Below are 16,851 nucleotides of genomic sequence, written 5' to 3'. Positions count from 1 at the left end.
CGAAACACGAGAGCCGCCATTAAAGGCCTTGAGCTCCTGAATCTTAGTAATAAATACAGCAAATAATAACCTTAGTTTTTTATCCATAACACATATCTTCCGATTAATCTCCGACTTGCCGATTAATCTCTCGAAGGTACCCTCACTGCCCTGACACGCCTAGCGATACACTATTTATTAAAACAAAAAACAACATTATCCACCGTTCTCGTTGATGATTTAAAATTTAAAGTATCGAACACAATCACAAAAAGAATTTGAACACGTATTACAAAATACAAAATCTTAAGAAAAAAAATGAAGCAACAAGCAAAAAAAAGGGGCTTCTCCTTGTCAATCTCCGCCGCTGCTAAATATATCATACACACAAGATACTCCTATGTATGTATAAAAAATCATGTATAAAAGGGGCAAGAACCGAACATAACATCCAACATATGCAGATACTACTGGCCTTGGCCTGCATAAAAGAACTAGTTGCAGTTGTGTAGTAATTTTGTATCTCCTTCCCCAATCTAGATCTCCAATTCTAGTCAACTATACAAAGTCATCAAATTATGACTGCAAATAACAATAATATTATTACTTCTAATCCTAAAGAGCTGAGACATGTTGAATCCATGGCTACATTCCCTTCTGGTGCAGGCAATATTTCTCAACTCAACGCTGTCATTCTTGGTGATGCTCTTGCTTCTGAAGAATTTGATCTTATTTTTCCTAGCCATGAGTTTTCTACTCAAGCTCTTGTGCCTTCTCCTCAAAAGGTCTTGTCTTTTATCATTTTGATTGATTTTTGTGACTTGTTTGATTGGTTTTTAATGATGGATGTTTTGAATTTGGTAGTATTTGGAGATGTATAAGAGATCTGTTCAGGACCCAGCTGGGTTTTGGTCTGATATTGCTGCTGAGTTTTATTGGAAGAAGAAATGGGGTCACCAGGTTTTTGATGAAAATCTTGATGTCAGAAAAGGCCCTATTCAAATTCAGGTCTTTTTCTCCTTTCCAGTAATAAAACAAAATGTCACCTTTTATTATTTTTATCACTTTTCTTCCACTTTTTTTATCCACTTTCTTTTTTGGGTTAAGTTTTGATGTTGATGTTGATTAGCTCTAAATTTGCTTTCTTTTGTTTAGTGGTTTAAAGGAGGTGTTACCAATATTTGTTACAACTGCTTGGATAGAAATATTGAGTCTGGCAATGGTGACAAAGTTGCCATGTATTGGGAGGGAAATGAGCCCGGTGCTGATGGTGTTTTGACATACAGTCAGTTACTGCAACAAGTTTGCCAGGTGTGTTTGTGTGTGTGTTGAAGTTATCTCTTATTGTTGTTTTCATAGCTGAATGTTGATATGTTTTATATTGTTCTTGTTGCAGCTTGCTAACTACTTGAAAGATAATGGTGTGGAAAAGGGTAATGCTGTTCTAATTTACTTACCCATGTTGATGGAATTGCCTATAGCTATGCTAGCATGTGCGAGGATTGGTGCAGTTCACTCGGTATGCATCAGAAGCTGCACTTGTTTTGATTATGGATACTTAAATTTGGAACAGCTCTAAAAAGTACATAACTTGTGAAATGTCGTGTGTTTTCCAGGTTGTCTTTGCTGGATTCTCAGCAGAGTCTGTTGCTCAAAGAATCATTGATTGTAGACCAAAGATTGTAATAACTTGCAATGCTGTTATGCGGGGGCCTAAAATCATTAATCTCAAAGACATAGTTGATGCTGCACTTGATGAAGCATCCCACAATGGGGTCACCGTAGGTGTGTTATTCTCGTTTCTTCTCACATGCACATAGAGGATCCTCTTTTTTTCTTAGCTGTGTCATAAAGGTGACAAGAAGGTTTTATTTTTATTTTTTGAAAAAATTGAACAGGTTGAAGTTCAACATAGGAAGACAAGGTTGCTCACTATGACTTGGTGCAACTTAAATTCCACACCTTAAATGTTGTTTGAGGAATTTAGAGTGAGATCTGTGTATAAACTATTATTAGGAGAAGTAAAGTGATATTTGTGTATAATTTGTTCTATCAACTTAATACACATAGTTGTGAGGCTAAGATCAGCAAACCTACAGAATTAATTAAACAAATGACATTACTTTATGATAGAATACATGCTCCAGTAATTAGCTTAATAGAACTGCCAAAGTTCATCACAGTCCGTGTTACTTAGAAATGGGAGTTGCATAAAAGATTAATGAACATCAAGTTGACAAATGTGGAAGGAATTAAAAGTTTACTCCATGTGTTCCACTCCCCTAACTATGCCTGACTATATTCCAGAAGTTTTTGAACTAGACAACTCAACTATATTATTTCTCCAATCAATGCTTTTCTATTGAACGTATCTATTCTTTTCTGTACACAGATGCATGTTTGACCTTTGAAAATGAATCTGCCATGACAAGGAAAGCTACAAAATGGCAGGTCGGAAGGGATGTCTGGTGGCAGGTGGGGAAGAAAACATAGTTTTTTTTGTCAAGGGGAAACAAGCATAGTTAAATTTAGCCGTAATCCATTTATATGTAGATAATAGTAAAAGTACCTAGGCAAAACATAACAAGAACCTTAAAATTCCAAGGTCTAAATGATTCTTTACATCAAGTTTATTCATTAAGCTTTCTCTTTGATGCATTTTCTTTAACTGTCATGTCAATTCTATGTAGGAAATTAACCCTGCACCATATTCGAAGATTTATTGGATTTTGGTATTATCTATAACAATTTTAGTTAAAAAAAAGTTTCTTCCTCCAATTTTATCAAACCATACTATGTTCTCATATATTTAGCTTAAATCCATGTCCTAAACTAAATCTACACTATTTTGTCCTTCCGTAACCCCGCCACTTCTTCTTCTATGGAGCTAATAAATCTCCTGCTGGGCCAATATATGATCTTCTTTGAAGAGTTTCATAGAACTCTAAAGGTAAGGAGTGTTGGCTGAGTTATGACAAACTAGCGCTAGAGGTTGATCTCTTTGATGGAATCTTTGTACTTCCAGTATTAAATTGGAAGGACCTATAGTTTCTTCATTTTACCATTTAGTTTTTTAAATCTTTGGGTCAAGTTTGTTTAGGTGCACCACATAAACATTCTTCAAAAGTTTATATCCTACCTTTGCTTTGAACTTGATAGCTTTAAGTATAAGAATATTTCATTGATTAGTTTACTTATCTGGTCTGGATTCATTAGTGTCAAAGGGTGCTACAAAAGCGTTCAAATCTAGTTCTAAATCAGTTATGCACATATTCCTCAACTATAAAACCTATTTTTTAGTGTTTAACTTATTTCTTGTTATATCATTCCACTCATCTCTCTATCATTTTCGCCTCCAGGATGTTGTGCCCAAATATTCACAAGTATGCGATGTGGTTTGGGTTGATGCAGAGGATCCACTCTTTCTGCTCTATACTAGTGGTAGCACTGGGAAGCCGAAGGTGTTTATGCTTATATGGATACTTAAATATGTCTTCCACTATTTATCAAGTATTCTAATAGAGCCTTTTATGAATTTTTTGTAAAGGGTGTTCTGCATACAACAGGAGGTTACATGATTTACAGTGCAACAACATTCAAGTATGCCTTTGACTACAAACAGTCAGACATTTACTGGTAATGTGAAGACAATTATTTATTTCTCATATGGGAGTATAATAATGATATATATATATATTGATTGAATTCGTGTTTGCATATTTTTAGGTGCACCGCTGACTGTGGCTGGATTACTGGGCACAGCTATGTTACTTATGGGCCTCTTCTTAATGGAGCGACAGTTGTTGTCTATGAAGGGGTAATTGATTAAAATTTTCTGCAATGATTAGGTTTGGAAATATGTAAAGATGCATTTAAAATCTATTAGCTCCCCCCCCCCAAAAAAAAGAAAAGATATGCAGGGCAAACTCTAATGGCGACCTACATATTGGATGCATTAATGTAGTACTAATGTAGATACTATATGAATGATTACTTTATGAGACGTTAGGCACTTTAGCATCAACCATCTAATGTTCTAATCATCCTAAGAACTATATATTTGTATGTTTAGGAGTATATAAGGTGGTGCTAATTACAACAGGAGATATGGATGTCTTATATTTATTGCATACATATTAGTTGTTTCCACATTCTTGTCATATCCTGATAGGAAAAATGTGAAGACAGTCGTCTGCTATCTATATCTGTATAACAATGGTACAGTTGAATAGGGTCCACCTTTAATCTAAAAGGTCTCAAAAATGATCCTCTCTTCTAAATGCTCATCAATTTTTCCATTATTAGCACATAGGCTGATTCCATATGAAAGAAAAAAGCTTGAGAAGAATTCAGAAGGATAGATTCTTTATGAGTTTATATGTTTGTACTAGAAATGTTAGCTAATTGAAGATGAGAAATGCAATTAGAGGTGTTAGATATGGATTATTTTTTTATCTAAATAAATGTAAGAAGTTTAATCAAAATTTTTTGGGGGGGGGGGGTATTATATTAGCTAGTTCGAGGTTTCCAATTGCATTTGACATTATTTATCATGGGAAGGGAAGTTAGAGATTGTTTCCATTTCTTAAGCAGCATGTCTTTCATTTACATGCAGGCTCCAAATTATCCAGATCCTGGACGCAGTTGGGCAATCGTGGACAAATACAAGGTGACATTATTCTATACTGCCCCGACACTGGTGCGGTCTCTCATGCGCGACGGGGATGAGGTTAAAAAGGCTTTATAGTGATTACTTTGTGTTAATTTCAACGTCAAATGCAGATGCTTGTTGCTAATTTAACAGCTTACACAAATAAGTTTGCAGCTTGTTATTCATTTGTTCATTGTCCAAAGTTCTTATTTGGCATAAGTAATTAGCTTATTTATGAGTATCCATGTGCACAGAAAGATGTTTCGGCTTTGTTGTAGAGTTGGGTATGCATTGCACATTAGGTAAAAGCTACTGTATAGTGCATAAAACTCGTTAAAGGTTTATGAGTCTTTAGTGGTGTCAATCAAGGTGAAATGTGATGGTTGTCTTGTTTATTTAAAAACAGAAGTGCGTATAAAAAAATGGAGGCACTTTAAAATTAAATTTACAAATTTCCGACTTCCTAAAATATTGTCGAAAGAGAAGGAGCTAAGCTATCTAGTTACATGTGTTAAATATATATGTAGAGGTACAATTTGCAACCAAAGTTTTTGAAGTATGTTGAATTTAATAGGAAATTGCAAGTTGGTGGTTTTGACTGTCCTTTTGGGTTTTGACTTTGGAGTTATGAGTTCTCCTTCTTTTCTAATGCTAATTGATGGTGTTTGGGCATGCAGCATGTTACTCGTTACTCTCGTAAATCCTTGCGTGTCCTTGGAAGTGTCGGTGAGCCTATCAATCCAAGTGCATGGAGGTTCTTACTCAATTTATGCTATTGAATGTTTAATCGGAAAGGAAGGAATTAGGATTCACTTACTTGTGTTACTGTCCTACAGATGGTACTTCAACGTAGTTGGAGACTCAAGGTGCCCGATATCTGACACATGGTGGCAAACAGAAACTGGTGGCTTCATGGTAACTAAAACTATATTTTTTTTCATTTTTCTTCTGTACATGTGAGTATTTGCTACAAGTTTAATAGTAAAAATAAAAGATTTATAGATGCTACAAACTTACATGGGTTACAAATTTTGCTTTGTAGATCACTCCCCTGCCTGGTGCTTGGCCCCAGAAACCTGGATCTGCCACACTTCCATTTTTTGGGGTTCAGGTATATTTTTCCAGCCAAAGTACTGACATTGTTTGTCAGTTCTTAGCCATCAATCTTATATCCACATATCTACTATTTTCTTTGTTTTTTGTGTGACTGCAGCCTGTTATAGTTGATGAGAAGGGTAAAGAAATCGAAGGTGAGTGCAGTGGATATTTGTGCATAAAAGGCTCGTGGCCTGGAGCATTTAGAACTCTTTATGGAGATCATGATAGATATGAGACGACATATTTCAAGCCATTCCCTGGCTATTATTTTAGCGGTGATGGCTGCAGCAGGTAATATTTGTGAAAAAGTTAATCATGGTCTCTTTTAAGCAGACTTCTTAGTGCTCTATTTTACCTCCTACTAATTTATTTGGGGTTACTATTTTTTTCTAGGGACAAGGATGGGTACCACTGGCTCACTGGAAGAGTCGATGATGTTATCAATGTCAGGTACCTTTTCTTTTATACGATTGGACTTAAAGAACACCGGCATCTGAAATTTCTTGCCGAGGTTTACATTCTTAACAACAGACATGGCATATCTACTAAACAGAAAGATGATTCTTAACGTAACATTTTGTTGGCTGTAATGACATGTGATGTGAAGGGAATGGAGTTCATTCCAGTCCAGAAGTTAAGCTAAGATTCATTTGCAATAATACACATGAATTCACACATTCATTTCACCCATATGCATTGTTTACAGAATTTATCATTTTCTCTCTATAAATCTTCGTGTATATTAAGGATTGATATGTTTCATAAAATTGTTAGCTACCAAGGCGATTGTCATGAAATGTGAAAGGTTATATTCGAGATGCTTTCTAATTCCTTACTTAACTTGTAACATGTACAGCGGACACCGTATTGGCACTGCAGAAGTTGAATCTGCTTTAGTTTCTCATCCCCAGTGTGCTGAAGCAGCTGTCGTCGGGGTCGAGCATGAGGTATTTTCTCCTTGTAGTTATGTCAAAAATATGTGATTTTAAAGCTTAATTTAACCACAATCGTATATATGCTACTAGGTGAAAGGTCAAGGAATATATGCTTTCGTTACTCTGGTTGATGGTGTTCCATACAGTGAAGAACTACGGAAAAGTCTTATACTTGCTGTACGAAAGCAGGTGCATATATTTCCATCTTTACCCTCTAAAATTTTGTGAAACGGGTTTTCACGTACATGATTAGTTTAACCCTCTCAATGGATTTAATTTTGCGATAGATGTTTTAATATGAATTGGATCTATATGCATATATGACTACACATTTCATGAAATTTATAAGTGTAACCAAAAATATCAAAATGGACAACTTGGAGTCTTGAAGATGTCCATTCTCAGTAAATATTAGTAAATATTATTACCTATAAAGTTTATTGCAAAAAGCACATACACAAGATGACTGATTTTGAGGTGAATCATGTTCAAGTTTGCAGTCTTCTGTTGGGTACCATTGGAAATATTAGTCTTAGTTGTTGGTTGTACTGGCTAAATTCCTAGAATTGTATACAACTAGCATGCCCATTTAGAAAGCTGATGTACTTGACTGAGCATTATTCTTATTTGGAAAAGCATATCACCTCTGTTTAGAATCGAGCACATGCCCTTTAACCAAGGATTGAAGGAGGATGTTGTTTGTAATGTATTACCTTCACAAAACTCAAACCAGTATGTCGATTCTTGACCATTTAACTTGGCCAATGCAATCTCAGTTTTGAGAACCATTTTCATCTGACACTTCTACTCCTTTATAGTTTACATTCAAACCATTTCAATAAGCCTTCCCCAACTTTTTTGGGATAAGCATAATTAGTTTACAGGTTTTTCTGAGTGCTGACTTTTCCATTAAGCGTTGTGAGATGCCATTCGTTCATCTACTTTCTGGAGGACCCCGCGACCGCAAAGTATCTACAATCGCCTTTTCCAGTGATGATTTATCCATTAGGCTTTGCAAGATGCCATTTTCTCATCCATCTAATACAGGAACCCAGACCTGCAATAGACCTGGTGGTTCATTTGCATGTCGTTTTTCTAAAGCTTGTGGGTCCTTTAAAGATCATCTGTAGAGAATCTTAAATTAATAACATAAATGTTATTTCCTCAATCAGTCACTGCCTCGATTTTGTAATGTGTTTCACCTACTCCAAAAGTCTTTCACAGTTTCACCTAGTGTTTAGTGTTATTAACAAGTTATAATATTGGTTCTTAAAGTTTACTGTTATTAACAGGTTATAATATTGGTTCTTAAACTTATTGCTAATAAATTACTAATCCTGATATAATACGTTCCTGTTGGGAGTGTGTGATATCATTGGGTTAAACACAAATTTTATATTTGAATTAAATTTCATTTCCTCCCACTGGATTTGGAGGTTGCTGCCGTTACTAGACAATTGCAAATAATTAGAATGAATTATGTGGCAACACAAATTTGATACCCCTTCTGAATCATGTGTACGAAAAAAGAGAGGAAAAAACCTGTCTTAGTTCTTTTAACGTTCTAATTTTGGATGAGCTCTATAACTAAACTTTGTGCAATCTTTCTTTCAGATTGGTGCATTTGCAGCCCCGGATAAAATCCACTGGGCACCTGGTCTTCCGAAGACTAGAAGTGGGAAGATCATGAGGAGGATTTTAAGAAAAATTGCCTCAAGGCAACTAGATGAGCTTGGGGATACAAGCACACTTGCAGATCCATGTGTAGTTGATCAGCTAATTGCATTGGCTAATTGCTGAGATTCCCCAAATTGTTCCTATATATACCGTACAGCCCCTGATTGGGTAAAGTTCAACTTCAGCTTTATTCAGAATAATACCAGAATAAAATCCAATATTTAGTTGATGTTTTATATTTTCTTTTTTACGAATTCTGACTGATGTGTAATGTTCCGTAGAACTAGTTTACTATATATACTTCTTTACCCTTGTCGTATTCTATGTTATTAAGTAAAAATTATAAGATGTATTTTGAATACTCTGGAGTTCCGGATATCAATGTTTATTGTTGCCAAGTTTCAGTATTTTCGTAGCACCGAAAATGTTTCCCCCCTCCCCCTAAAAAAACCCCTAACAGATTCAGCAAGAAGGTTATATTAGTATTCTGAGCACACTTGACACTTGAGCACATCCGCACTTGTGAAAACTTCAGAGTGTAGTTTAATACCTTCAAATGTTCTTAAGCAGGCCTTTATAACTTATGGGGGGGGGGGGGTTATAAGGTGAAAAGATGCTCATTAAAAAAATCAATAATTAGTAAAGGGGAGAAGGAATATGCTTCTTTTTTGGCTGTATCTGGAATTTATAAGGTAAGATTTTTTATGCACACCAGTCTGGTATAATAATTGTGATACACTGACAAGGAATTGGATCTAATCTCAGCCCTTGACATGTACATCACCAGGATTCTGATTTGTGATATTTTGACCATTTCTGAAAGACTTCCAGAATAAAAGATTACAAGGTCAAGTACCTTGTAAAAATGAAAACAAAAATATCCAAATTTTGAAAAAATCTGCAACCAACTGAAAAAGATCCATCTACTTGACCTTGAGAGTTTGAACAAAAATCTGTGTGATCATTAAAGTCCAAATCTTTTCATATACAATTAGAATATCACCACATGTAGTGGAATATTTCAATTCCTCCTCGAGTTTACAGTTTTCTTGTTTAACTTATAAATCACAAAGTCATCAGGTTTAATCAGAATACACCCATTTTTACTTGCGTCATTGCTTAACAATTCAAACATCCCACCTTAATGTAACTTCACAGTTTTCCTCCTCGACTTGCAGATAATATCATATCAACTTTTAGGTAAAACACATCCAAGTATCGAACTGCTAATTGAATGCTTAAGAATTGTACAAGTCTTAAGGAGATATATGATCAAAGTAAAAAGCTAGCTGAATTTATATTAAGCCCGAATCAAAGTACAAAGAGGAGGATATTACAAAGTTTCAGATAAAAGTACAATTTCCGAAACCAAATTAAAAATTCTCCTCATAGATCATTAGATATTTGACCCCTAAAACCAAACTATTTATCCAAATTCATTTAGGAAGTTGACACTAATCCCATCCGTGGTTAAGAACATCCTTATCATCATCATATAGTAGTTGCCCAAATTCATCAACTGCTTTCACAATCTCTCTTTACTCGTCATCGTCATCCTCCTGCAAAACATAATCACAGTCTCAACATCTTCTTCATATATAGACATTTCTTAACTACAAAAATATATACAATAGTACGAACCTCGCCACTCTCATCCTCGTCGTCTTCATCATCATCGTGAACTTCTGATTTTGACTTGTCAGACTCTTCCTCTTCAACTACGTCTTTCTCATCAGCCTAAAATCAAGTAAAACAAATCAAAATCACACAAATATAAACAACAATTTAATTATATAGCTTCTTTCACCGAAAAATATACCTCTTTTTTGTTATTATATGCAAGCATAGTCTTCTCATAATCAACTTTTCTTTTTTCTGCCTTGGCTACATACGGAGCTTTATCCTATTACAAATTAAAACAAACAAATCAAAACATAATTCCGCAATTCAAACAAAATAAATCCAAAAATTCAAACAATCAACTCACAGCTTCCGACATGGATTTCCACTTATCACCACCAGCTTTCCCGACCTAAACAATCCACCGCCACAACAAAATTAAACAAAATATAACAAACAACTAAACAGATCAAAAGGTCAAAATCTCGAATCAAAAATACTTACAACAGCTACAGATTTGTTGTTCGGATGCTTCTCCTTATACGTCTTCCTAAAGTCCTCCCTAGACAAATTCACCATACATATGTATATCAAAAACACAACTCATAATACAAACATACGGATCTCGTATCCAAAGGCCAACGATACATACATAAAAACGAAGAAAGCACTAGCAGGCCTCTTCGGCTTATTAGGATCTTTCTCGGCCTTTACTTTCTTCGCCGGTTTCTTACTACCTGCTGCGGCGCTTCTCTTACTCACCGCCAGCCTAAAATTCAGCACATACACAATCAACACACAGATCCACACCGTAATTAACAACACAAATTACACAAAACAACAAAAAAACGCACCTGCTTTCAGGTTTTTTGGTCTCGCCTTTTGATCTACCTCCTTTCATAGCTGTTCCTGCAAAGAAAACGATGTGACTCGGTCAGACTCGGGTTGACTCGGTGAAACTCGAGTTAACTCAGTGAGTCAGAGTAACGAAAGAGAGCGAGTTAGGCTACCAGAAATGAGATGTGTGGGAAAGAGTTGTGAAGAGGGGGAGAATAATATAGAGGGGAAAAAGATAGAGATATTGATGGGGGGATATAGATACAGCCTTCTTATGTGGTGAGGTATATGAGAGTAATACTATACTCTCCTCTATCTTAAATCAATTATAATAAAAATCTTTTATATTCTCTATTACGTTCCGGGTTTTGGCGGGAATTTCAAATGTTAATTGCCACGTCACTGATCCGGTTGGTTTGTTTTCATTGGTTGATTTAGCTTATTTCAATCCTTGTTAGGCTTTGTGCTTTCTGTGTGTTTCTTGAATTGTTTGATCCTGGCCGTTGCTTTGGTATATGCTTGAGTTTGTTGACACATGGCGAGATCTGGTGGAGTTTGGGAGATAAGGGTGGTGTAAGGAATGGTAGGTGGAATGACTAAGGTAGCCTTGAGATATTATGACGATGTTGAGGAGGGGTATTATTATTGATTGATTTGGAAAGAAGGATTGGGAATAAAATTGGGGAAGCCCACTAGGGGTGTTTTGGTAATTTAATGGGGTGATCTAGTAGGAGCTGACAAAGGCAATGTGATTGTGATAAGATGGAGGGGAAGAGTTTTTGACTATGCAATTATTGGGTTATTGAGATGTAATAAATCCGAGATTTTGTATTTAAAATTAAAATTAATTATATTTTAATATTTTGATTCAAATAAATTTGTCATGTATGTTTCAAATGTAGAATACTAATGGTGTTTCCTACATTAATATCAAATGAAATGTTACATGAGCTTTGGGAGCTTGTTGTTTTCTTTCTATAGGTCTATATAAAATTAAAACTTAAAATGTATTAAATATTCTTAGGAACAAAAATATGTTTATATAACGTCTCCTAGTGTTTGGATGTAGGCATGTCCATGAAGCGAAAATTCGATTCGATCCGAGACCATTTTAGCGGATATGGATCGACCTATTAAAAATCCGATCCGAGATCCGATCCGATAAGAAAAATCCGATTATAAATGGAGCGGATATGGATTTAGGCCGATCTGATCCGTTAATAACCTGATCCGGTTTATATATATATATATATATATATAATGTACTAAAATTAATTTTTAATAGTTCAAATTTTAAACATATTATCCTCGAGTCAAGTCTCATTATTTATATTTCGTTTGGTTAGGTCTCTTTAGTTCAGTCCATTTTTATAACCCTAGTTTTTTTACCTTTTAAAGCTGCATAACCCAAGTCTCAATTCATATAACAATTTCATTTCGTAACATCAATTTTTTTCATTGTTAAAATTAAAATAGTGTACAACTCAATAGTATGTTTATTTCAAAAAGCGAATTGTAGTTCGTAATTTATCTTTGGACTTCGTTATATTCTACTTGTTTATTAATATTTTTCGGAATTGTCAATTTTAGATAGATATTGTAATAATTTAAGTTAAAAATTAAATATATATAAATGGAGCGGATATCCGATCCGAAATCCGTGATCCGAACGGATCCGGATATGGATCGGCCTATAAAAAATCTGGAGCCGATCCGATTCAAATCCGAATCCGAAAAAATAAATGGATATGGATATGGATTTAGGCCGATCCGATACAAACCTGATCCATTGACAGACCTATTTGGATGACCGAGAGACTCAAAATAACACAATACGCGATCGGGTTACAACAAAATTTTAAAAAATAAGATTTAAACCGTACTAATATTAGTGAATAACATTTTATAGCGGAAATAAGATAAGATAAATACTTTACAAATATATGGATAATATGATCATTTGTATGTAATACTTACTTCATTTTTTATTTGTCATTTTTACTGTTGCATGCATTTTAATATATTTTGACCGAATAATTAGAAATATAATTTTGAAAAAAAATTGTAAATTAAAATATAAGTTGTCTACTTTTATTTACAAAAAGAAAATTTTGCAAACCATAATTTTAACTAATCAGTCAAAACACATTAAAATGTGTGTAAAAATCAAAAAGATAAATAAATAAAATAAAGGCTGTATATATTTTTAGTATATTAAAGTTGTTAGTTATATTAAAACCTAATTTACGATTATCTATTATCACTTTCTATGTAAATCAATTCGTATCTTCAAACATGTTATGGACCAACTATATTTTCCAATTAATTTTTTTCAGTTTAAATATTATCTTAATATCTTTTTAACACTACAAAAGATATATCTCTCGCACATTAATATTAACCTCCTCAAACTCAACATGTGATATGTAAATCAAACTTATTCAGCCGTCAAAATATTCTGATCCCGGTGATACTTCAACATCAGGTTCGGGAAAAAATCCTCACATATCATGTCTCTCGAAATGGAACCTTACATGATTAATAACAGACGCTTTTACTAACTCGTCTACACAATTCGATGATTTTATTAACACATTTAAGTTAACGTTTTTTAAATTTTATTTTAACTTGTCTTATAATTAAACTCCTTTTTAACTAGTTTATTTACATTAAAAGTTTATGGTAAATAGATCATATGTAATTATTTTTATTTTAATTATTTTTTTTAAATCACATGTACTTATTTTTATTTACACAAATTTATTGAGTTTGTTTAGGTTAAAAGGTTAAAACATATGTGTTAATGTGTATAATTGTTTTACAATTTTATATAAATAAAAAATATAACTATTTGAAATTAAAATAGAATAAATAAATTCAAATTTTAATAAATTATATATTGTGATTTGTAACAAATAAATATAAATTGTATTTTTTATTTTTACGAGAGAAATATGAAGGTGCTAACCACTATGATGTAATCCAACTGATTCGAATATTCTCGGAATCGGTAATCACTCAATTAAAAAGTTTGGACTCGAGTTAGACCTGTAAAAATCTAATTGATTTATTTTCAATAGTAATGATTATAAAGTGTGAACATTCATGTAATAACGCACGTAGATTTTACTTTGTTTATTGTCGGATTAAGGAAATTTCTGATATTTAAATTGTAAAAAATGAATATAAATATAAGTAAATTTCATGTGAAAAATATAATGTGTTAAATTTTGTCTTGATCACTTTTCAAAGCATATGAGAAATTTTTTAACTATGTGATATTCTTATTTATTCTTCTTGTGTATGTTGTTATTATACAATTTTTTACCTGCCACATACACACAATTCGGGAGCCTTTTTGATAATACAGTTAAATCTCGATAAAATAATGATTGATAAAGTAATAATCTCGTTAAAATAATATTTTTTTCCGGTATCAACATAATGGACACATTGGATTTTTTGTAATATCCGGAAAATTTGTGTATTGTATTTTCTGAATAAATGTAAATTTGTGTGAAATTAAAAATGATTATATGGATTTACTTTATTTCAATTTGATTTGCCTATAAGTGGTATGTGTATTGATGTTGATATAACAACGAAACGAAAGTTTGAGCGATACCAGTTTTCGTGTGCTATACGTAAATAAGTACGTGTATCATTTTATTGGAAAATAATTATTTATGAGGAATAAATAAAAATGAACGAGTTATGATTTTCATGGGAAAGTATGTGAATACATGATGATGTGATCGCATGTATCGATTCGGTTAAACGAATAAAGTGAAGAAATGATCGATAAATGTTATCGAATTTTATGTATGTGTCGAAAATGGAAGAGTGAGTATAACGACTCCTGTATTTTTTTGAATTATTTAAATATGTAATTGTGGAAGTATTAATTAAATAAAATATGTGTCTTGGTTTTGGCAGCAGTGTGTTGATATATACTATTTGTCTGTGATTTATTGGTGTAAATAATTGGAATGTGTAGTTAAAAATTGAGTTATATTGTTCTGTTTTATTTTTAAAAGGTGATTTTATTACAGTTTTAAATCCGTAAATATTTGGATTGTCTCTAAAATTAGTTTTATGATTTTATAATTTCAATAATTATTTTTGGGATTTTACAAAATTTAGAAATCAATATTTTATTAATTATTTATCTTTAAATGATTTTCTGATTGCTTTTATTTGTAAAATCCATATTTAATTCTAGAATTCTTCAAAAATTATGAAATTCATATCTATTGAAGTTTGGAATATTCTGAGAATTTTAAAATTATTTTGGAAATTTTTGGGATTAATTTTACCCGCACGTTTATTCGTTTAATTGATAAAAGCAGGTATAAATTATGTTTTAGAAATGATTTTAAAATAATGAAATTTACATTTTAATTAACTTCAGGATATTTGTAATATTTTGAGACTATTTTGATAATTTTCTGAATTTATTTTGTGCAACTTGGCTCGATAAATTGCGAGATAGCGAACCAGAAAAAGGGTTGCAGTACGTTTATTGATACGTGTCCCAAATCGCGAGACACGTGGCAGTGAAATAAGATTGTGAGAGCCACGTGTTGGCTGCAAATTAGTTAATAAAAAAATATTAATAATAAAATAAAAACAAAACAACAAACACGGTTGTATGTCACCACCACCTTCATCACTCTCCTTTTCTCTATCTCAATCTCTCCTCTCAATTTTTCTCTTCGTCTCTCTGCATATCTTTATTTATCTCTTCTCTTTTTCTTTGTTTATTTCTTCCTCCCCCTCTTTCCTTCCATTTCTTTCTGGTTCTCAGTGATTTTGCCCCGCCTTTTTTCCTTTCCGGCGACTTTTTGGTACCATGGTTTCTTTGTTCGATTTTGTCCAGCATATATGTATATATATGTTTCTGTTTGTGTGTATATGTGTGTGAGGTGTGTGTGTGTTGCTGTGTGCGTGAGTGCGTGTCGTGTGTGTGTGCGGTGGCGCGTGTGTGCGGTGGCTGTGTGGTTGATTGTTGTTTGTTGTTGGTTCAATTGGTACCAAATTGGAATTTTATATTATTATTTTCTGCAGGTACTTTGTTGACTAGTTTCGTGAGATTAAAAGATTTTCGTGCGGAAAACTATTATTATAAATCGGTGGAGTTCGCGTCGGAAACCCGAATAATTCGGGTACCCGCGAATTTTACCGTCGTCGGCGACGAGCCTCGGCGAGCCGACGGTGGACTGTGATGTTTATTCTGAGTCCTAATATTTTAAAAGAAATAAATGTAAAAATGCGAATAATAATAATTAGTTGGTTTAAATCAGTGATTGGGATTTGTGGAATTGGGATGTGATTGGATAATTGTTGCGATTGTTGTGTTTGGGATTTGACGTTGATTGATGTTTCAACGGGTAGTCCGATAAATAAAGGAGGCGTTGCCCGATTTCTGGGAAATCAACTATGGAAATACGGAAGCGTATCCGGTAATTATCGGGATGTTAAGTGAATATATATATATGTACTTATACATTATACGAACTTGATTGTATGTTGTGGTAAATGTTCTGTCCAAAACTCAGTAACCCTAATTTCATAAAATGACGAGTATACGTATTTTCTGAAAACGAACACTGAACCGATTTCGAGAACGTGAACCCTAATTGTTGTATGTGTTATTATAATATAAATAATTATGAGTCGGAATATGTTATTGCATAGGTAGGTTGTTAGCAAGGATATGTCAAGCATAACTGGGTGTCTAACATAGAGTATTTCGACCCTGTAGGTTCTAGTCGGGAAACCGAAAGTAGACGATGGACTAAAGATAACCTAGTGGTCAGTCGACGAGCTCAGTAGAGTTTCAACAGAAAAACCTGAGTGTCGAAGTCGAATCCAATGTGATCTAATGGTTGGACATTAAAGCCTGAGCGACAGAGTCGGCTCAGAGTTGTTCAGTAATAGTTGTAAAGCCCTGTAAGGCAAGTACTTCTAAATCTTTTTCGAGATATAATGCAAATATTTCTAAATTTTCTCGTAACCTATTGTTAAGTAGTCAAAATAGCTTTGTTTTATATT

General features: G+C 33.5%; 2 protein-coding genes across 3 annotated transcripts; one reads left to right on the top strand and one right to left on the bottom strand.

Annotated features, from left to right (window-relative positions):
* Nucleotides 1-290: 290 nt before the first annotated feature.
* LOC141712822 (acetyl-coenzyme A synthetase, chloroplastic/glyoxysomal) lies at nt 291-8,747 on the top strand. Its single transcript, XM_074515904.1, has 18 exons — nt 291-764; nt 844-987; nt 1,135-1,290; nt 1,376-1,498; nt 1,596-1,764; nt 2,372-2,454; nt 3,339-3,440; nt 3,527-3,615; nt 3,706-3,796; nt 4,595-4,708; nt 5,308-5,384; nt 5,467-5,545; nt 5,673-5,741; nt 5,844-6,019; nt 6,122-6,178; nt 6,585-6,675; nt 6,754-6,852; nt 8,278-8,747. Exons 1-18 carry the CDS (start codon nt 558-560, stop codon nt 8,461-8,463), a joined length of 2,112 nt encoding a protein of 703 aa, XP_074372005.1. The 5' UTR covers nt 291-557; the 3' UTR covers nt 8,464-8,747.
* Nucleotides 8,748-9,612: 865 nt separating this feature from the next.
* On the bottom strand, nt 9,613-11,120 carry LOC141712823 (high mobility group B protein 3-like). 2 transcript variants are annotated; one of them, XM_074515906.1, is made up of 8 exons: nt 10,971-11,120; nt 10,815-10,869; nt 10,613-10,729; nt 10,465-10,522; nt 10,328-10,372; nt 10,160-10,243; nt 9,982-10,077; nt 9,613-9,899 (listed from the first exon to the last, which is right to left on the bottom strand). In XM_074515906.1, exons 2-8 carry the CDS (start codon nt 10,859-10,861, stop codon nt 9,879-9,881), a joined length of 468 nt encoding a protein of 155 aa, XP_074372007.1. In that variant the 5' UTR covers nt 10,862-10,869; nt 10,971-11,120; the 3' UTR covers nt 9,613-9,878. The 2 variants fall into 2 exon arrangements, with proteins under 2 accessions (XP_074372007.1, XP_074372006.1); XM_074515905.1 differs by having other exon boundaries at nt 10,815-11,100.
* Nucleotides 11,121-16,851: the final 5,731 nt, after the last annotated feature.

This window comes from Apium graveolens, chromosome 3, assembly GCF_009905375.1.
Source record: "Apium graveolens cultivar Ventura chromosome 3, ASM990537v1, whole genome shotgun sequence".
NCBI classification, from domain to species: Eukaryota; Viridiplantae; Streptophyta; class Magnoliopsida; order Apiales; family Apiaceae; genus Apium; species Apium graveolens.
This window is presented reverse-complemented; position numbering and strand designations above follow the sequence as displayed.